General features: G+C 34.9%; 1 protein-coding gene across 1 annotated transcript in view; it reads right to left on the reverse strand.

Moving 5' to 3' along the window:
* Nucleotides 1-1,337: 1,337 nt before the first annotated feature.
* The window catches only part of LOC140894632 (uncharacterized), a 31,904-nt gene continuing 9,487 nt past the window's right edge, over nucleotides 1,338-23,754 (reverse strand). The window contains exon 4 of the mRNA XM_073303195.1: nucleotides 1,338-1,566. Within this exon, the coding sequence (XP_073159296.1) occupies nucleotides 1,453-1,566 (114 nt within the window). The 3' untranslated portion in view covers nucleotides 1,338-1,452. The remainder of the gene's footprint in view (nucleotides 1,567-23,754) is intronic.

Raw genomic sequence — 23,754 nt, forward strand, 5'->3', positions numbered from 1 at the left:
TTTATTAACTCTGATTAGGTAGTGGATCTGAGTATGGTCGCTACATCCCTTCAAAAATATGTGCTCATAACGACGGTTGCCACAAATACATGTATCCCATCACCCCTAAATGAAAAGATTTTACGATATGTTTATGTTATGTCATTGCATTAAGTTTAATGTTTCATATACGATATATGTATGTATATGTTTGTTGAGTCTTTAGACTCACTATGCTTGATTGGTGCAGTTAGATTTGAGATGTAAATGAATTAAAAGCTTTGATGGAAAGGCTGAAGAGTCCAAGAGGCAAAAGCATTGCATGACACGACTGTTCGAATCTCTGGCGTTCTAAAGCATGAAGCTTTGAATATGTTGATTGTTCTTTTGTTATTAAATTATTTTTATGCATGACCTTTAAAAGTCAATTTTAAGTGAATTTTAGATTTAATTATTTTCATTGACGGTCTCGTGTCGAAGAGTTTCAATTATTTTAAGTAGTAACATTTTATGTTGTTTAATTCATAATGATAGGTTATGTTTGGTTTCTTGAATATTTTAAAAAATATTTTCCGCACTACTTTCATTTTATTAAACTCATAGTTCACCTGCTTTCCAAAGAATTTAATTTTCGGTTCAGGTTTGCTATATTAGTAGTAGTAGTTTTTGACGTGCCCGTATAGGAACCGGTCATTGTCTGTAGGGATGCATCCTTGTTTCAAATATTTTATGCACGTTAGAGTCATTTAGATTTTTAAGTGTTATTTACATATATTTTAATTTAAATCTCGAGTCGTTGAACCTACAAACACGATGCATACCCTGCACTGTTGCATTTGAAAATTTTCTTCATTCTTTTCCGCATCTTAATTCTTGAAAATATTTAAAAATACGGGACTTCACACCTACGACACATCGTTTATCTTTATTTTTGCTTAGATAGATTTAATGTGTATAATATAGGTTTTGTTTCGCTTTATGAGTCATGTATGAGAGTATCAGTGACTTATTTTGTTGATTTAGTGGCTTCGGATGAAAAAAAAGACCAAAACCAAGAAAGATACAATGCAAGTTGTTGGATGAAAATAAAAAATTGACTATATACAAGACTAAGATAGTGTTTGAGATTACTTCTAGATAGGAAGCATTTTTTAAATTTTTTATTCACAAAATTTTTTAGCTTCCTGGAAACATTTGCAAACACTACCTAAATCCTAAACAATACCAGCTTACCTTAAATTGCAATTTTCCCTAATGTTAATAAGTATTCAGAAGTTCATAAGATATCAAATAAAATAACATCAATTTTAAGTCAATAAGATAAAATACATTAAATCGGATTAAAATTTAGTCACACATTCAAATACCATGTATTAATTACCTATATACATATATAAGCTTCTGTAAACGTTATTATTATTGTGCTCTTGAATACAGATGGATTAATATTAAAAATAATAAATAATAAATATTTTATTTATTGTGAATCGGAGATTTACGATGTGGGGGCTGATAGTCTGTCACTAGCAAATCTTCTTCACTCAAAATTGAGGAATGATCAACCTTTTCTCCGGCACTTCTTGAACCCTACATTGATAAAACAAGAACAAAATCAAAATATAAGACTTAATTTTTGGGTTTGTTATTTGATATATGACTTTGGTCAACTAGTTTTCTTTTATCCTTGAAATTTTTCATTTATTTATTTATTATTATTATTTTCAAATTAGCCTTTGAATATCTATAAATTAAAAAAATCAAATCAAGGATTATTATTATTATTATTACAACTTAAAAAGTGCTAATTTAAAATTTCCCCTAACTTCTTCAACTTGACCTGATTTGGGTTAGAGATTTATAATCCTAGTCAAATAATTTTTTATTTATAATCCTTATAAGATCTTCTCGTTTATAGAAAAACGCATACTCCCGTAGGGTTTAAAAATCTAGGAGGTCATATATCAAAATACTAGTCACATAAAAAAAAAATATTAAAACATCCAAATCTCCAATTTAGTAAGGACAACTACTTGTTTTCTATATTAATAATTAAAAAAATTAATCAAACTGTCAAAAAAAAAACCATTAATCAAGTTTCACACGTAATTATTTATTTAATTTGTGGGTTACATGGAAGGAGTTTGTGACTATTATAAATAGTATATTGTTCAAAATTATCATGATCTCAAGTCCTTATTTAATTTTTCTTAAACTCAAATTTTCTTGTTAAAAATTTTCAATTTTTTTCTGGATTTGAAACTTAGAAAATAAATCGGATCCTTTCCTGCAAGGAAACCTTTAAATCAATTAAAAATAAACACCAACTTTTAATTCTATTTTTATTTTTTAAGAATTTTCTCTCTAGCATGGCGGCGACTACCCTAACCCTAGATAGATAAATCGCCGGCGATCGAGCCAAAGCCGCTGTCTTATGCCGCTGTCTTCATGGATTCATCACCTCGTACCTTGCGGAAGAGCTTCATTGATGGAGATCAACCGATCGTGAGTAAACCCTCGGTCCTATATAAGAACACACAGAGTATTTTCTTTTCTGAGAAAGTGGTCAGTGACATGGGATCGCAGCACCCTCACACATTGATTGGAAAATTCTCTGGAGGGTGGCCGACCAAGGAAAATACTCTAAAAGCTTACGGAGTAGTGGGATTTTCGGGTCCCTATTTTTACAAATTCCTCCAACAAGGTTTTCTCTTCATTGATTTTAAGCTAGAAAAAGATATGGCTCGTTTTTGGAGTAAAGAACGATGGTTTTTACAGGGATATCTTTCTTCGAGTTTTCAAGTGGACGTCATCTTTTGACTATCAGAAGGAGTATTCGATTGTTCCCGTGTGGGTGAGGCTGCCGGACCTTCCTATTTCTTTATTTGACAAGGTTCATTTATTCTCTGTTGCGAATCTGATTGGGAAGCCAATAAAATTGTATGAATTAACATCTAAGATAGAACATCTCACGCTAGCAAGGGTGTGCATCGAAGTTGATCTTCTCAAACCTTTGCATGAGAAAATTTACACTGGAAAGGTGAAAAAATCATTGAGCAATGGGTACTTTATGAGAATCTACCTAAGTATTGCCTAGACTGCTTCCACTTTGGTCACAATGTAGAAGAATGTTATATGAATGGAAAGAATCAAAAACCTTTTCCGAAAATACGGTCTGCTGAAAGTATCAAAAAATATAATCCTGAGAAATTGACAGTAGGGGCTGGTATTTCAAAATCAGTGGAAGTTCCTAGGATGGAATGGAAACAAGTGAAACCATCGAAAGACAAGGAGAAGCGTAATATGGAGATGGAGATAAAGGCTATTCAAAGTCGATCTTATGAATCTACAGGGGTTGAAGAGCTCCAACAGATTTGATCCTCTTATTGCTTATCTTAATGAGTTAGTGGTAGAAGAGTCCCATGATATTAGAGAGCCTAATCACGGTAGGGACTGAAATGGAGAGTGTAAGGTTCAGTAGGTAGATGGTGTTTTCATGCCCAAAAGAATTCTAGAATTTGGTAAGTCTTCTCACACGAACCATTCATCTACTCAAGAGGGTATCAAAGAGTTTTTTGATAATTCTTTTCTTGAGGAGAATCCGTTGGGGTTACATGGTAGCGAGAAAGAGTTGCAGAGCAGAGGATAATACTATATGATCATGATGCCTTAAATAAGTTCCAGACGAATGATCAGGAGGATCCTGGTCGTGGGTTCGAGGAAAGTAGGGATGATGAGGACACGGTTCTTGTTGATCAATAGATATTCGAAAACACAGAAGAAGTTTGTGCAGATTGTTGTGTTGGTGTTGAGGGTTCGGAGGCAGCTGGTGTAGGGAACACAGTGATCAAAACCATTGAGGTCAACGAGCATGTTGAGTTTGGCAGGAAGTTCCTTGCTTCAATGGAAAGTGCCAGCAAACATGGCCGTAGGAGACCACCAAAAATAAATAAGTCGGTGCCTGTTACGACGTCCAGAGGTAACATAAAAAATCTTGGTGACATTTATTCTAATATTTCCATATGAATTTGCTTGATATGGAATGTGAGAGGAATTGGTAATAAATCGGATCAAATAAGAATCAAGCTTCTTAAACAAGTTCACAGGTTTCTATGCATGGCGATCATTGAACCGATGAGGCAGTTGGACTTTGAATCAAGCTTCTTCTGATATTTCCTTATGAATTGTTTGATATGGAATGTGAGAGGTATTGGTAATAAATCGGATCGAAGAAGAATCAAGCTTCTTAAACAAGTTCATAGGTTCCTATGCATGGCGATCATTGAACCGATGAGACAGTTGGACTTTGTATCGATTTCTATGTTGTTTGGTTTTTCGAATGAGATAGCAAACTCCAGCAACAAGATTTGGTTTTTTTATGATAGCTAAGTTAACATTGAAGTTTTGGTTGATCATGAGCAATTTTTTCACTTGAAGATGTCATATTTGATTTTTCCAGTGGATATCTTATTGTCGATTGTTTATATTATAGGAATGAGAGGTCTCCTTTATGGGAGGGTTTGTTGGATTGTAAACCATAATGGGGCTTCCCTTGGATTGTTGGAGGAGATTTTAATGTTATTGCAGACCCGCAGGAACATTCTTCAGGTTCTGTCAGCGGACCAGCAGGTATGAATGACTTTTCTGATTTTATTGTGGATTCTGGGTTGATTGATGCAGGATATGTGGGTTCTAAATTTACTTGGACTAATATGAGGGTTTGGAAGAGGCTGGATAGAGTTATTATCTTGTCTACGAGGTCAGAATATTTTAAGTTTTTCAAGGTTTAACATCTTTATCAAGGTTCTTTCGATCACTGACCGTTGCAAATTTCGGCCCCGTTTTTTTCCAAAACCTATTTCATTGTTCAGATTTCAGAATATGTGGGTGTTACATCTAGGTTTTTTACAGACGTTGAGATTGAATTGGCATTTTCCTTGTTCTGAAAGGGGTCTGTCCTGTATGGTCATCAAATTGAAACGCCTTAAACAACATCTCAACTGGTGGAATAGAGATTTCTTTGGTAATGTGTTGGATAAAGTCCGTAATCTTGAAAATTTGGCAGCAGAGGCCGAAGACCTGTTTGATAGGGTGCCTTCTGTAGATAACAGATCGGCTCTTTCTCTAGCTCAGGCGAATCTGGCTATGGGACTTTCAATGGAGGAGGCATTTTGGAAACAAAAGCGGCCTGTAAGTGGGCAGCTGAAGGGGAACGGAACACTAAATTATTTCACAATATGGTGAATAGGAGGAGATCGAACAATAAGATTTATCGTATTTGGGAGAATGGAGTAGCCTTGGAGAATCTAATGGAAATTCAAGAATCGGGTGCCAATTTTTTTGAAAATCTTCTCACTGGAGAGCTCACGGATAATAACTTGTTGACGGGAGAGATAAACGAGAAGGTGGTATTCTACTGCCTTCAATCTATGCATGCAGATAGTGTGGCTGGTCCAGATGGTTACTCTACGGGTTTCTTCAAACATTGTTGGGACATTCTCAAGTTTGATCTGAAGGACGCCATTCAGGAATTCATGTTGGGAGCGTCCTGCCGAGGGCTATCACAACTACAACTATTATACTCATTCCGAAGGTTGTGAATGCTCAGGCTTGGACAGATTTAAGACCTATTAGTCTTTGTAATGTGATAATTAAAATTATCACAAAGTTGTTGGCTAATCGCATGAGAGGTATTCTTTCCAGAATTATTTCTCCAACCTAGAGTGGATTTGTTGTTGGGAGACTTATATCTAACAATATCCTTATGGCTCAGGAGATGGTAAATCAAATTAAGTATAAGGTGAGGGGTGGGGTGGGGTGGGAATATTATCTTGAAGCTTGATATGGCGAAGGCGTATGATAGAGTCAGATGGGATTTCTTGTCGGACATTCTGCTGGCATTTGGTTTTTCTAGTGGGATGTGTGATTTGTTTATGAGATGCATTTCGAACTGTTGTTTTTCAATCAGCATTAATGGTTCCCTGTTTGGATTCTTTCGTTCTCATCGAGGTCTGAGGCAAGGTGATCCATTATCTCCTCTTCTATTTTTCGTAGAAGTGGAATATCTCTCGAGAGGCTTGGATAATATTTTTCATAGATATCCATTTTTGAAATATCATACTGGTCGTGCATGTGGAATCTCACATTTGGCTTATGCGGATGACATCATGATTTTCTCCAATGGTGCGATTAGGAACATCCAACGGTTGGGGAAATTTCTATATCATTATGAGGAGTTTTCTGGGCAGTTGATTAGTAATGCTAAAAGCGTGGTGATCAATCCGAATTCTTGTAGTGCGGCGGTGAAAGGGAAGCTTTATGCTATCACTGGTTTTGGAGAAAGTATTTTACCTATCTGCTACTTAGGGACCCCACTTTTTTTAGGGCCGAGAAAAATTGTTTATTTTCAAAGTGTCATTGCCAATGTCAACAGAAAGTTACAAGGATGGAATGTGGCGACATTTTCGTTTGGGAGCAGATTATTGCTGATTAAAAGTGTTTTATAATCCTTTCCTATTTATTTGTTTCATATTTTACAGTCTCCGTGTACAATTATTCATCAGTTTGAAATGTAATGTGCCAAGTTCTTATGGGGGTCAAAACAAGGAGCTTTGAAAACCCATTGGATAGCTTGGGATAAGGTTTTCCTGCTAGTGTCAGAAGAGGGTCTTGGAATCAAAAGACTTAATGATTCGGTCACTGCATTCTCTATCAAATTGTGGTATCAATTCCGGGCAGTGGAATCAATCTGGAGCAGTTACCTTCATGAGAGATATAGTAATAAGGATTGGCCAGCTATGGTTCAACTGAAGCAAGCAGTTCGCCTACTTGGAAGAGGATGTTGAAGGTTCGAGCTTTAGCAAAAAGTGGTATTGGTTGGAGGATAGGGGCTGGAGAATTGAGTTTCTGGTTTGATTCATGGTGTTACCTCAGGGTCCGTTATCTTCTTTGGTTAATCCACAGAGCTCGGCCAACAAAGTTGTGAGCTGGTTTATCATTTATGAAAGATGGGATAGAGATCGGTTATTGTCAATGGTGCCTCCTGATATCATGGGCATTGTCACGAGAGTTGGTATTCAAACTTTGGCGAAAGATCGGGAAGTCTGGAAACACACTTCTAATGGAGTGTTCTCATCGAATTTTGCATGAGAATTGGTACGTAATGAAAAATAAACTATTGAGTGGTTAGATGGAGGTTGGTCGAAGTTTCTCAGGGCTTCAATCTCTTTCTTTTGTTGGCGTTGGTTTTACCGTAGATTACCTGTGTATGATATCTTACAGTCTAGGGGTCTGGCGTTGGCTTCTTCTTGTCATTGCTGCAGAAATACAGAAACTTTTGATAACTTATTCCTCTTGGACCCTTTTGATAACTTATTTCGTTCATCATTAGATGGTTTTTATGGAAGACTCGCAATAATTTCATACACAAGGGTAGTGTGGTGTCTTCGGCCAGGATCATTAAAAGTATTAATGATTTCATCATGCTAGTTATTCAAGGTCAGCATTGGAAATATGTGGAGAATGTCGTTGTATCATTGGGGATAAATTACTCTTGCGTTAGAAGAATGACCATTAAGGTGGTGAAATGGCTTCCTCCTCTGGTGGGTGATTTTAAGCTTAATACAGATGGTTGTTCCAAGGAAGGAAGAGTTTCGGCCATTAGGGGAATCATTAGAGACCACTTGGGGCTACTTGTCTTGGATTTTCATGAGAGTATTGGGATAGGATCCAACATCAGAGCAGAGATGTTGGTGATTCATCGTGGATTGACTATTTGTAGATAGAATAATTACTTTCCTCTTTGGTTAGAAGTGGATTCGTTGGTTTCCCTCAATATCATTGATGCAGATTATACTTGCTGGGACTTAACCAACACTTTGGTTCAAATTCAAGACATATTGTCTAGTTTCCAAGTTTACAAATCTCATATATATACAGGGAAGCTAATGATGCGGCTGACGAGCTTGCCAACTTGGGAGCACTTCACGGTACGGCCATCTTTGTTCCAGATCAGATTCAGGGTAGATTGCGAAGAATCTGTAGACTAGATAGGCCTGGTTTTCCTTATGTTAGAATTAGCTCGAAAATGTTTTGATTTCTAATGATTTATAGAGAGGTTTTGGTCTAGTTCCCCTCTCATGTATTTCTCTTTTTTTATGTTTTTAATAAACAGGTAGGGGTCTGCCTAACCCTCTGCCACAATAGGTGGATTTATTTAAAAAAAATGAACCTTTAAATCAAAATTTGTATGCAATAGAAAATGTATTTTTTGAGTTCTCACAAGTATTACTATAAGGTCCAAAAGTACACTAACTTAATCACAAAAGTTTTAAATGATTTATATGATTTTATGCATTTTATTCATGGAATTTAATTGCTATGTTTAATTTTATCTGATGATATGATATGTCTGTTACTTAATGTGTTGCAAGTTATTTTAATGTTTTCAGATTTGGAATTTAATTCTGGATTGAAGGAACGAGACTAGCCTTCGAACAAGTTAAGAAAAATTTATTATGTTTAATTTTAATTTTTAAATTGATGCAGTGTATTTTATTAGTTGGATGTTAGAAAAATTTAAAAATTTAGTGTTTGAGACTAATGAGTCGACTTTCAAACCCATTAATCACAGACAAAGTAGGCGTTCAAAAAACTTTTCATTCTTCTTCTCTTCCAATTAAGCGCCGCCTAATCCCTACTTTACTCCCTTCACGTTCAAACTGCATCAAAATCTAGGGCAGAATTCTCTTCTGTTCGAGGCTAGGATGTTCTCAAGTCTCAGGTTAAATCCAAACATCAGCTTTCAGGCAAGTTTTAAATGTTTTGAAACTACCATTCGAGGGTATAGATATTTTGATATGAAATTTATGTATGTTGAGATGTATATGTAAATTTTTTAGATCATGATGATGATTGGTGAAGCGTGAATCATTCTCAATGTTTTTTATGAAAGTTTATTGATATTTTATGGCATGAGAAGTGTTAATCTCATATTTTTGGTGTTGAGTTAATTTTGATGCAAATCTTTGATGATGAGTTGTTTTTGGTTCAAAACATTTTGAATTCATGATGTTTTGATCTAATCCTTTGCAATTTTTTGAAGTTTTTCAAGTGTACAATCAAAATCGAAAGCAAAAAGGATGAAGAAAATGACCAAATCGCGCGTCTAATGTTGTTTTTCGCAGCAGACGAGCGCCTAGGTGATGCCAGAATATTTCATGTGCCGCTAGAGTCGAAGATCTGGCGCTAGTGGGGGGTGCCAGGGAGGAAAAAATTTTCCGCCCAGGCGGTAAAAAGTTCTGCCCAATTTTTTTTATTTTCGCATTTGAAGTCCAAATTTCAAGTTTATGATCTTTTGAACTATTTTAAGTGTTTTTAAGATGTTCTATTGGAAAAAAATTCAAATTTGAATGTCCGGGACGGACGGAACGACTTACGTAAATGGTCAAGTTATGTAATGTATTTTTATGTGAAATTTCTTCATGAAAGCTATTTTATCATGAAAGTCACGAAATGTTATGTAGTATTAGATGTATGATTGGATTTTATATCAGTTTTAGCATGCATGATGTTTATCACGAAAGTTTACGATAATGAGATGATGAAGTTATTATGTATTGATGCATGAAAATATTTTGATGTCTATGTGATTTTGTGGTGGAAATACGAGACGGAAATCACGAGAATGAGAGGATTGGCTCCCTAGGATGAGCTCCGGGAATGACCTTTCCAAAATACGTGCTCAATAGAATGTGGAACTGGCGCCTGGGATGAGCTCTGGGGATGACCTTTCCAAAATACGTGCTCAAGAGAATGTGGAATTGGCACCCTGAGATGAGCTCCGGGGATGACTTTTCCAAAATATGTGCTCATAACGACTGTTTCCACAAATTCATGTATCTCATCACCCATAAATGTCGAGTTTTACTATATGTTCATGTTATGACATTATTTTATGTTACAAGTTTTATATGAGAATTTTGTATGCATTTGCTTGCTGAGTCTTTAGACTCACTATACTTGAATGGTGCAGGTAATGACTCTATTGACGATTTCCTAGACGAGTATGGATTCGGGCATCAAGAGGAGCTGGCAGTCGGGTCGCCGAGCGATGCATGAGCGCTACGTTTATGAACAATTTTATTGTGCACGGTTGTTTTAATTTTAGAGGAAGGAAAAACAAGTTTTATTTATGTTCAAATATTGGTTTTGTTGACATTAATGTAAATTTAGAGTACTCTATTAAATTATCGGTGCACAATTAACTCTTTTAAATAAATATTTTTTTTATTCCGCAAATTTCTCAAACTTTAAAGAATGTATATTTAGTAGCGTTCTCGAGTTTTGGAATGTTACAATTACAGAGTGTTGTAAGATTTTGAACCAGGATTCAAGTTAAAAATTTGTAAAAAGACACATGTTGAAGCTAACAGTAAAACCTTTTAAACCTAAAACTTACCTAAGAGCTTCTATAAATAGCTTGGAGCACTTAAGGTCAAAGAGGTTTTAATGATTATCTTTGTGATGTCACTATCTGGCATTAGTTTAAAATGAAAAATTATGAATGATTTATAATAGGTTACAATATACTTCAATAACAACTTAGGTGAATGACTTTGGTAAAGTCAGGACGGATACAAAGTAGTTATTATAGAAACTCATTGTGCACTCGAGCTGGCACGAGCCTGGGCTCGGAACGTGACTAAATGATATCAGACACGTTCACCAGAAGGAATACCATCAAATAAGTGTTATGGAAGGTAAAGTGCTATGCAGATGTGAGACCCCTCTTAAAACTATGCGGAAAAGTGGTATATCATGGGAGTCACCATTTGAACCTATAAGAGCCACCTATAAAATCTTAATGTTGGTAGATCGAATGATCAGGTCGCGAAAAATTTTCTATCTGAATGAAGGTTGATTGTGACACCCCTATCACATTGGTTAGATTGAAAAGCTAATGATGATTTATAATGTGATAAAACAGACTTCTATTTTGAGTTAATAGTATTCATAAAAAAATACAAATACGAAGTATAGTTGCTATAGGAGTCCATTATGTAATCAAATTTACGCGGGCCTAAGCCAGAATGTGAAAACCCTGATTAACAGATGGGGGATTTGAGAACACACACACACTAACAAAAAAAAAACTAATTCAGTATCCTCTAAAGGATTTACTATAAATTCTCTAATCACCATGGATGTCAGATCGTTCATCGACCATATGTGCTCAATGTCCAGCAACTGGCTCATCGACTTTCATTCTAGTTCAGCTCAGTAGATTAAGTAAAATGGTTGTAGAAGTTAGAGTAGATTAGATCTCAGACTTGTGGTCAGAATGATCGGGTGTAGGTCATTTGAGGCTTCTCGTCTTAATTGACTGAGTGTGTTAGGAGTTCTAATTGATAGTATGACTTTAATTGGATAGGCTTTGTATAATATGATTGTATAAATCAAAGTGTTTCAGTAGAATCCTTTTGGCAACAAAAATAACGAGAGATGTAGAAATATTTGACTTTCAGAATTTCATATAAAATACATGTGTATTCATTCATCTGCTTTACACAATCATTTCAAACACAAACATTTTATTAGTGTACATCATTTTGTTTATTCACCAGTTTGGCTAAAATATTCGTTATAACAATTCGAGTAAATTCTATATTTTTATATAATATTACTCTATATATCTACATTTTTTTGTTTTAATAAAATCTATTTTGTTTCTTTTTGGGTTCTTAATTGTTTTAAATATTAATTGATGTAATTTTTTATAAAAGAAAAAAAGAAAAAAAAAAGAATGACGTTTCAATTTTATTGTAGGCATAACTATTTAGAGTGATGTTATAGGCACGTGTTTGTACATCAAATTTTACATTCATCTCTAAGTTTACCAAACTACTTTATAAAAACCAAACAATTATATCTCGTTTTTCCGGAAGCCACTATAGAAAATAAGATACACTTTTTCCATATATATATATATATATATATATATATATATATATTTTACTATACTATCATCTTGTATTTCAAGTCAACAAAAAAAAAAATTCTAACATGGTACAGAATTTTTCTCAATCACAATATTCATTTATATATATATTTTTCGCATCATGGCCAATTCATCTATGTTCTAAGACTAAGAGACAGAAACGTGTATTCATCTTGGCACCTTGCACAGGGGCGGATTTAGTGTGTGGCCAAAGCCCCCCGAAAATTTTTGAAATTTTTTTTAGCATATAGTATTTTTTAAGTTTAGTTTATATATTATATTTGACTGCTTAAAATGACAGTAGTTGGCATTTGGTGTAGTGGTGGGTTTTTTCAAATTTTAATTTCACTTGGTTCAGTTCGAATCTTTGAAAGGCCATCTTTTCTTTTTTTTTTTCTTTTTTTATTATTACGTATTTCACATTTGAACACCTATACTATATTTAAAAATCCTCTTACCAATTTTTTAAATAATTTTAAATGTTATCACCTTTTATTTTAAACTCTCTTACAAATTTTTTTATTTTTTGTTATTTAAAAAGTTACCATATTTTATTTAAAACAATAAAATAAGATTGATTTTTAATTTTTTTAATTTCTTATTTTACTCAGCTTCAATATATATACATCTTGCTCGATTTTTCTTAACATCAAAATTTGGTTATGTTTTTCATTATGTTTCGTAATTTTTTTAATCTATTTCGTAATGTTTTTGTTTTGTTCTATGATATGTTTTATTTACTTATATCATTTTGATTTTGGATGTTATTAAATTATTTGAAACTTGTGATAGTTTTTTTTTTTCTAATTGAAAAACTTACTCATCGATAATTGGACAAAAAACAAAGTCATGTCGACTGGTGCATGCAAAATTTAAAAATAAATAAAATCTTAATACATTGAATGAATGATTACGTATTATTATTATTATTATTATTATTATTATTATTATTATTATTATTTTGCTAATATATAGAATGAAACATCTATGTGAATTGAGATCATGATTGTCGTTTAACATGTTTTTATTGGTTATAGATGAAAAAAATTATAAAATATAAAAAACAACAATCTTTAATATTTACAATGATAGATTTTAATATATAATCGATAATATCTTTTAAGGAACATTTTGCTTTATACTTTTAGAAAAAAATTAATATTAACTTTATGTATTATATATATTTATTTTTAAAAAAATTATATTCTTGTTATTGAAAGTAATTCAAACATATAATAATTATTTTCATCATTTTGTATGAAAACGCGCGTCCCGAACATTGAGTCCTGGATCCGTCCCTGATCTTGCAAGTGAAATATGGTAATATAATTGATAAAAATTAATTCTATACAGAACAATGAACTCTAGCATCTTGAAAAGTCAATTTACGTCAGTTTTATTCGTCTTCTATTTTTGGAGCATAGTACAAAAGGTAGACAACTTGGAACTAATATTGTACTTTTAACATTCCTTTTAGAATAAGGAGAAAATTATTTTATGCAAATTGAAAAAATTAAAGAAAAACTTATTTTAGTCAATATTATTGAGAGATTTTGAATAAACTATCACAAAATAATAATTAGAGCTGTCAAAACAAGCCAGTGGGGCGGGGAGGCCCACAACCCATCGCAACCCACCATTAGACAGAACGGGGTGGACCGACCAATATTTCAGGTGAGTTGGAAAAACACCAACCCAACCCACCTATTTTAGTTGACAGAACGGGTCAACCTAGTGGGCCTACGTGTAATTTGGTGGATTTTGACGGGTCAATCAGCAATCCACCGCAACCCACCATTTGGTGAGGCGGGGCGGGATGGCCCACTTTTAGGCAAATTAGAAAATTGTCAACCCAATCTATCTATTTTGTATGGCAAAACGGGCCAACTCGAAGGACCTAGTCCATTTTGACATTTCTAATAATAATTATAAATATCGATATAATGATAAATAGATGTACCATTAACATTTTTCAACTTTTTTTCATAGAATAAGTGGAGCTTTGTCTATCTTAGCTTCAACACAGGTCTCACACTTACCTTGTGGATTTTTTTTAAATGTAAGTATTACATTTAGATTTGCAAGTCTTTGCAAAGTGTTGAATTTAATATATCCTAATCTTTCATGCCATAAATTAGAATTTTTAATCAAGTAACCAAAATTAATAACTTTTTTATTGGCTAATAGGTCATTTTTAGTTAATACAAACTTTTTCGATTTAAATACTAGCCTAAATCCGGTCTTACACAATAGGGAACCAGAAACTAATTTTGTACGAATTTTTGGACACGCAACACATTATTAAGCGTTACTTCTTTGCCAAAAGTCATCTTGAGCACCACTTTTCCATGTTATAGTACTACATCTGAAGTGGTAAAGTTTCCCATAAAAAAATTCACTGATGGGAGTGTAGGAAGAAAACATTTCCTTTTTGCAACAAATGTGGAGTGAAAATCCGATATCTATCCATCATTCTCTTGGATTGTCTACCAAGTTGGCTTCAAATATAATGAAGATAGATCGAGTTCTAAAAGGTCTTTTAGTACATACATGCCCTCAACAATTCTGTCTTTCCGTTGCTTTCCTTTTTTATTGTCCATATGGTTCGGTTTTCTACAGTTCTTTTTGGCCTTACCTTGTTTCTTGTCATTGAAGGGTGCTTTCTCTTGTGACTATTTCTTGATTCTGCTAGATTGGTTTTGGCCTTGTTCTCCATTTATCTTTTATGTTTTGTGTCGGAGTAGCGGTTGTCTTCCTCTATCCGAAGTCTCAAAATCTAGTTTTCTAGTTTTAATTCCTTTTGCCTATGCTTGCAGGTAGTTCTTGAATGTCGGCAGAATTAGTCATAAAGGATGACAACGTGTTGGCAAAATAATTCATGCATTAAATGCATGTGGAGAAGCTGACAATACATTAAAGCCAAGCGTACGATAAATATTGAAGGAAAATTCAATTGAGAATTTTTCTTCTGATGTTTATGCGCGGAGGGGGCTCTATAAATAGAGCTCCCCTTCTTCAAAAAAAATCATCCCTCAGCCTCGAGCAATATCATTCTAATCTTGAGTGTTCTTCATCTTCCTTGTTTATTTCTATATATATTTGTGAGATAGGTTTTTTTTCTGTATAAGAGAGTGAGTGTCTCTTTGAAAACACAGAGAGAGGTTGTAATTCTCCAAATATTATAGCGAAATCTTTTGGTCTTGCCCGTGGTTTTTACCCTAATAATTTTTGGGGGTTTTTCACGTAAATCTTGGTGTCTATTTATTCTTCAATTTCCATAGTTTCTATCTCGTGATGCTGCACCTGGGACCAACAAATGGTATCAAAGTCTTGACATAAAATTTCTTAAAATTTTGAGTATGCTCTGTGGTTGCAGCTTTGACTGATCTTTCACATCAGAAAATATTTTTTTGAATATTTTATAAGGCAGGATTCTTGTAGTCAAGATGACGGCAAAATACGAAATAGAAAAGTTCAATGGGAGCACTTTTTTGCTGTGGAAATTGAAGATGCAAGCAGTTCTAACAAAGGAGCGTTTCTTGGAAGCTATTGGAGATAGACCGACGGAGATCACAGATGATCAAAAGTGGAATGAGATGAATCACAATGTTGTTGTCAATTTGCACTTGGCTATAACGGATGAAGTTTTGTCAAGTATCTCTAAAATAAAAAGAGAAAAATTTATTTAGGATACTTTGGCAAAACTGTACGAGGTCAAGTCACTACACAACAAAATTTTCCTAAAGAAAAAGTTTTATACTCTTCGGATGGCAGAATCCTCATCGATGACTGATCATATCAACACACTGAATACTCTATTTTCTCGGCTCACGTCTATGGGGCATAAAATAGAGGAAAAAGAACGTGCGGAGCTTCTACTTCAAATTCTACCAGATTCATACGTTCAGCTCATCATCAATGTTACCAACAATGTTCTTTCGGATAATTTAAATTTTGACGACGTCTTAACTGCGGTTCATGGAGAAGAGAGTCGTCGAAGGAACAAGGAAGATAGGTTGGCAACGTCGAAGCAAGCAGAGGCTTTACCGATGACGAGAGAAAGATTGACGGGGCGTGACTCCAGTGGGAGCCACAGATATGGTAGATCCAAGCCAAGAAGTAAGAAGAAGAATATTTACTGCTTTAAATGTGGTAAAGGGAACTTCAAAAGAGAGTGTACAAAGATCATCGAAAAGGGATCTCAAGGAAATGTGGCCAATACTTCAGGCAGTGGTGAAATATTATTCAGCAAAGCAGCAACAGTTGCGGAAGGCAGACAAAAATTTTGTGATGCATGAATTATGGATTCAGGAGCGACGTGGCACATGACGTCAAGGAGAGAATGGTTCGATCATTTTGAACCAATCTCAGGAGGAACTGTATTCAGGGGAGATGATCATGCCTTGAAAATCGCTGGGGTCGGTACCATTAAAATAAAAATGTTTGATGGTACTATTCGCACCATACAGGAGGTACGACATGTGAAGGGCTTGACAAAGAATCTTTTGTCTTTGGGACAATTGGATGATATTGGGTGCAAAACCCGTGTCGAGAATGGGATCATGAAGATTGTGAAAGGCGCTCTTGTGGTTATAAAGGCAAAAAAGGTTGCTACAAATCTGTATGTATTGTTGGGGGAAACACACAAATAGGCGGAACTAGCTGTTTCATCAATTGGTTCGGGGGAAGAATCAACAGTGTTGTGGTATAAAAAGCTCGGGTATATGTCAGAACGAGGAATGAAGATTCTCTCAAAACGAAAGATGTTGTCGGGGCTTAAAAAAGTGACTCTACCATTTTGTGAGCATTGTGTTACCAGTAAACAACACAGATTAATGTTTGGCACATCTACTTCCAAAAGCAAAGGAATATTGGAGCTGATTCATTATGATGTTTGGCAAGTACCGGTGATATCCCTAGGAGGAGCGAGATACTTTGTCTCGTTTATTGATGATTTCTCTAGGAGAAGTTGGGTGTATCCAATCAAGAAGAAGTCAGATGTTTTTTAAATCTTCAAAGTTTTCAAAGTGCGGGTTGAACTTGATTCTGACAAGAAAATCAAGTGTTTGAGGACTGACAATGGAGGATAATATATCAGTGATGTTTGATGCTTTCTGTCATCATGAAGGCATCAAAAGGCAATTCACGATGGCTTACACGCCTCAGCAGAATGGAGTGGCGGAGTGGATGAACAGAACTTTGTTGGATATAACAAGGGCCATGTTGAGTACTGCGGGTCGACCAAAGTCATTTTGGGCAGAAGCAGTCAGAACCGCTTCTTATATCATCAATCGTTCTCTTTCAGTGGCGATTGATTTGAAGACTCCGATAGAGGTGTGGACTGGCAAGCCATCTGATTATTCTCGGTTACATACATTTGGATGTCCGGTGTACGTTATGTACAATGAACAAGAAAGATCGAAGTTGGATTCCAAATCCAAAAAGTGTATCTTCTTGGGCTATGCTGATGGAGTAAAGGGGTTTCGCTTTTGGGATCCTATTGTCCACAAGCTTATCATCAGCAGAGATGTTATCTTCGAAGAAGATAAAGTGAAGGGAGACAAAGGCACACTGAATTCAAAAACTAATATCATTCAGGTGGAAAATAATACAGATGAAGATCAAGTTTCTTGTGAAGCAGTACCAGAGCACGAGGTACAAGAATTAGTTGAGTCAGAAGTTTCCAAAGTGAGGCAGTCAACTCGAGAGAGAAGACCACCAGGTTGGCTTTCAGATTATGTCACTGAAAGCAACATTGCATATTGTCTATTAACAGAGGATGGTGAGCCATCGAGTTTCCATGAGGCTACTCAAAGCTCGGATATGTCCCTGTGGATGACAGCGATGCAGGAAGAATTGGAAGCATTGGACAGGAACAAAACTAGGGATCTTTTTACACTACCACGAGGAAGAAAAGCTATTGGTAACAGATGGGTCTATAAGATCAAGCGTGATGACAATAACAAGTGGAGCGGTATCGTGCAAGATTGGTTATCAAAGAGTACGCTCAGAAAGAAGGTATTGACTTTAATGAGATATTTTCTTCTGTGGTTCGACTTTCAATAGTCAGAGTAGTATTGGCAATGTGTGCGGTGTTTGACCTACATCTAGAACAGCTAGATGTGAAAACGGCATTTCTTCATGGCGATCTTAAAGAAGAAATCTATATGCTCCAGCCAGAAGGTTTTGCAGAAAAGGGCAAAGAGAACTTGGTTTGCAGGTTGAACAAATATCTGTACGGTCTCAAACAGGCGCCGAGGTGTTGGTACAAGAGATTTGATTCCTATATCATGATCCTTGGGTACAACAGACTCAGTGCAGACCTTTGTACGTATTTCAAGAGGTCTGGTAATAATGATTATATCATTTTTCTGTTGTATGTGGACGACATGTTAGTATCAGGCCCCAACAAAGATCGGGTCCAAGAATTGAAGGCACAGTTGGCTAGGGAATTTTATATGAAGGACTTGGGACCAGCAAACAAGATTCTAGGGATGCAAGTTCATGCATCAGTAGTAGGAAGTTTAATGTTCTTTATGATCTGTACAAGACCAAACATTGCACAAGCAGTGGGAGCAGTCAGTCGGTATATGGCGAATCCTGGACAAGAGCATTGGAGCACAGTTAAGAGAATCCTTAGATACATTAAGGGTACCTCGAATGCTGCATTATGTTTTGGAGGATCATATTTTACACTCAGGGCTATGCGGATTCAGATTACGCAGGTGATCCATATTATAGAAAATCTACTACTGGTTATGTGTTTATAATACATGGCAGCTACTCAAGTTTGCAAGGAGGCAATATGGATTAAAAGGTTATTGGAGAAGCTTGAGCACAAACAAGAAAATATTCCTCTGTTTTGTGACAGTCAAAGTGCCTTGCACATTGCAAGAAATCCAGCCTTTCATTCCAGGACTAATCACATTGGAGTTCAATTTCACTTTGTACGAGAAGTAGTAGAGGAAGGAAGTGTGGATATGCAGAAAATCCATACGAAGGATAACATTGTTGATATTCTGACCAAGCCAGTGAGTACAGGCAAGTTTGAATGGTGTAGATCCTCAAGTGGCCTAGCAGGAACGTAAGCAGTGGGAATGGAAAGATTGAAAGGATGTGTGGAGATGTGTTTGATTCTCAATCAAATCTCCAAGTAGGAGAAATGTCGACAGAATTAGCCATAAAGGATGACAACGTGTTGGCAAAATAATTCATGCATTAAATGCATGTGGAGAAGCTGGCAATACATTAAAGCCAAGTGTACGATAAATATTGAAGGAAAATTCAATTAAGAATTTTCCTTCTGATGTTTATGCGCGGAGGGGGCTCTATAAATAGAGCTCCCCTTCTTCAGAAGAAATCACCCCTCAGCCTCGAGCAATATCATTCTAAGCTTGAGTGTTCTTCATCTCCCTTGTTTATTTCTATATATATTTGTGAGATAGGTTTTCTCCTGTATAAGAGAGTGAGTGTCTCTTTGGAAATACAAAGAGAGGTTGTAATTCTTCAAATATTATACTGGAATCTTTTGGTCTTGCCCGTGGTTTTTACCCTAATAATTTTTGGGGGTTTTTCACGTAAATCTTGGTGTCTATTTATTCTTCAATTTTCATAGTTTCTATCTCGTGATGTCGCACCTAGGACCAACATTGAATTCTTTCAACAACGGCGAATTAAAGCACTTAAATCATTCTTCATGAGTTATTGGCCAAAGGTTTTTCTTATATCTGCGACTTGAAAAGGTTCATTCAATTCATGCATTTGGCTAGTAAGTCATGAAGAATGCTATCAATTTATTGCCATTGGCTTATCACTGATTTGGTGTCAATCATCTTGAAGTTCAGAAACTTTTCGAAAACCAAATTATCAGTGTCGGTGTCCTTTGTTTTGTATTCTTTTTCAAAGTGTCCCACAACTCCTTGCCAGCCTTGGAAGAACTATATAAATTGTACAGTGTGTCATCGAGCCCATTCAGTATGTAATTACTAAGAGAAAATTATTGTGGTTCCAAACATGAACACAGTCCTCCTTTGGGTATCCGTATCGCCTTCTGTAACAACAGAGGGATCCTCATTCAGGAATCTAGAAAGGTTGAGAGTGGTTAGGTAAAATAGAATTTTCTACTGCCAACATTTTAGGTTTGTACCAGTAACTTTGAATGACTTTTCAATATGAGCGGGAGCAATATCTATGGAAGTGCACGATTGGCCCGGTCCATAGAACACAATGCTTCTATTGTCAAAAAAGAATAATATGGTCAAGATATCGCACTGCACCAAACGGCCGCACATGTGGCTTCCCCCTTCCAAAAACTTCTAGTGTTAAAGACTCAATCTCATAATCCAAACTTAGAACTAGTAATAAGTAAGGGAAGACTTGTTTTGAATTCCAATATGGGACAACATTTTATCGCAATTTCATTTAATTTCCAAGTAGAGAGAACAAGAAATGGAAATGATGATTTTAGTTCTAGTATTTTCATGTCAAAATACTTTTGATTCTTAAATTTTAATTTCAACGTAACACTTACCGAAGCCGTAACAAAAAAAACTCATGTGAGACGGTCTCAAGTTCAATTTTATGAGACATATCTCTGACCCGATCTAAATAATAAAAAATTATTACTTTTTACTGATCAAATGGATCGATCTTACCTATCTCACATATATGGATCTGTGATATCGTCTTATAGAAGACAACTCTAACCATAAAAGTGACTAGAAAGACTGAACAAATCAAAATTTAAAAAATCTTGGGGCTAGAAAGTTACACTGAAATAATAGAAGCTAAAAGTATTATTAGTATTATTAATATGATAAATAAACTCATATTTATGATGTAACTTTATTTATTTTTCATATTTTATTATAATAGGTATAAAAATTGAAATGATTTTAATATAGAATTTTAGCATAGTATAACAGTCACCACTATATGTAAAATGATTAAAATATAACGGAGCGAGTAAATTGATTTTTATTTTGTGCTCGGATTTAAATACTCAACAGGTTTTGAATTATGTGGTGATGAAACTCATCTCAAACAAATTGAACCGTATCGGTAATTTTCAACCATCATAGGCCTACTCAACAAAACTAAATTTATAAAGTAATAAACCCAATCCTCACATTTAAATTTTTAATTTACTAATTAAATATCTATTTTATATATGTTTTTGAAATCCGTTCATTATACATGCCGGATTCGATTCAATCGATCTGATTTGTTAAGCATTCCAAGTTTGGAATTCAATAAGCGCGATCTGTTTAATTCAAAGGAAAATATATCTAATAGCATCCTATAGCCAATAATTATATATGTTCTAAATTATAATATTTGAAATAGAATAATATATAGGGGTGCGTAATTGGAAAAAGAAGCTGACTTAAAAAGTGCTCAAAAAGTATTTAAATTTTACTATTGCCATCATGTGTCCAAAATTACCATTTTAATTATGTAAGAGATATCGAAATGAAATTTTACCATTTTGATTATGTGAAGTCAATTAGTCATTTTTTCATGAAAATAATGATGTGGCAATACATATTGCGATAGTGCTTTTAAAGCATTATTATAACAATATTATATTTGTATTATTAATAAAAGCGATATTTATCATCTAATATATTTGCATATTATTGTCATAAAAATCATTAAAAAAAATTTGGCTTATAGGATGTAACCATAATCTTGGTCAATATTCTAAAAGGTGGCGTCTAGGCATTAGGCGGTTGTCCACCGCCCAATTTTTAGACAGTTGAAGTTTTTGAAAATTATTACATTAATTGGCCGTTTAGGCTGCCTAATCGTCGCCTAGACGACTCAAAATCCGTCTAGACGACCGCCTAGATTAACATAAAATATTTTTTATTTTTTTTATTTTTATTTTTTTGAAATTATTATTTGACATATTTTTCCATCAAGTTGTATCGAATGAAAATGAGAAATATTTCATTTATTTCAAGTTAATTCAATAACGATGAATTATTGGAAAAATATTAAGATGAACAAGAATAATTAGATATTTAGACTTGAAAAAACACCACTTAGGCAGGTAAATTAGATAAAGAAGAAATATTGGAGAAATATTAAGATGGATCGGACTAGAATAATTAGATATTTAGGCTAAAAACCGTCTAGGCGTTAGGCGGTGGGTGACCATCCGCTTACCACCTACCGCTTTTTAGAACATTTATCTTGGTATATATAATAGTTATATTATATATACAAGAGTGTGAAATTATAGATAATAAACTTAGATTAAGTATGTGATGAAATAATTAAAGCATGAACATTATACATTTGACCGTCTTATATTACGAACCGTCAATGTGGAGATATCTAGGTATAAATTTTATCATACATTCTGTTACTAATATGAAATTATAATTAAACCATATGATGATTATATGTGGACAAATAGTAATCATGGGATGATTATAGACTCCTGTTCACTTCATTATGATTCTTAATTTTCTTGTATATATAAAAGTTGGCAATTGTGCATTCTCAATACTTGCATTTTAGATTCATATTTGAAATGAGTGGCTAGAAATATGAATTCAGAAACTTGGAATCTATTACTTACACCGGGAAGCATAAAAATAATTGTAGTGACCTGATGAGTTCTATTTTATGTGTTTAAATTGTTAAAACATAATTAAGGGATCATATTTAAGAAGAAAAGGAGGAAAAATTAGCTCCAGAACATCAGAAAATGGTCTAAAAATCCCCGAGGGCCTGAGTAGTTCAGAACCAGCCAAACTGATTCGGACATAGCAAACAAATCGGATCTTCTGAAAAACTTCGGACCTTCCAAACAAGTGCTGAGATCGGATCATCCGAAAACGATCAAAACATCCGAAGTCAAGATCAAAACATCCTAAGAAAAGTGTCTAGAGACGTTTCAAGACATGCATGATCAGACCGTACTATGAACTCTGCTTATATATAGGCCACAAGATTTTTATTTTCTAAGAGCAAATTCAGTTATTCCCGAGCCTTTAACTCTATACTTTGAGTGTTTCTAGCCATACTCTCGAGGATCGAGAACTAGTAGGAGGCTACCGAGATTGTAGAGGAGCTATTCTCAAGTTTTGGGATTTAGAAAATGACTGAATGACGACGGACGCAAGTATAAACTTAGATTCTTAATAGTTATTGGGAGTAGCTAGTGAGTTAGTTAATGCTTTTGGACCAATTATAGTCATACTATATTCACTTGACTATGAGCTAGGACTATAGTAGCTCGACTACTAATCAAGCTAATCCACTTTCTAAACATGATTAAGGAATTCTCAAATTGTTTAATAAAGTGAAAAATCGGATTCAGGATGTTCGAAAATAGTCCAAGAGAGATCCCAAGTAGTGAGGAGTTTGGACGATCCGAACTAATGCATGCAAAGGGATCGGACCATCCGAACTGTTCGAAAGCATGATTTGAGTTTGGAAGCTCCAAAGCGTTTGAACGGTCCGAAGGTGAAGATCGAATGATCCGATTTTGTTCGGATAAAGGATAAGAGATTTGATTGGACACGATCAGGAATTCGAATGATCCGAAGCTAGGATCTGACGATCCAAACTCGGTCGGTAGACAGCTGTCCGAAGATAGGACACGTGTTCGGAGGGGGTTAATTGGAGGAGATCGGACGATCCGAACTGGGGATCGGACCATGCGATCTCTGGTCTACATATGGGGGCCGAGAGCCTCATTTCAAAGTGCACCATTTCCTCTTCCTCTGCCATTCTAATTATCTTTTAAGGACTTTTAGGTGTTCTTC

Source organism: Henckelia pumila, chromosome 4 (assembly GCF_033568475.1).
Source record: "Henckelia pumila isolate YLH828 chromosome 4, ASM3356847v2, whole genome shotgun sequence".
Classification (NCBI taxonomy): Eukaryota; Viridiplantae; Streptophyta; class Magnoliopsida; order Lamiales; family Gesneriaceae; genus Henckelia; species Henckelia pumila.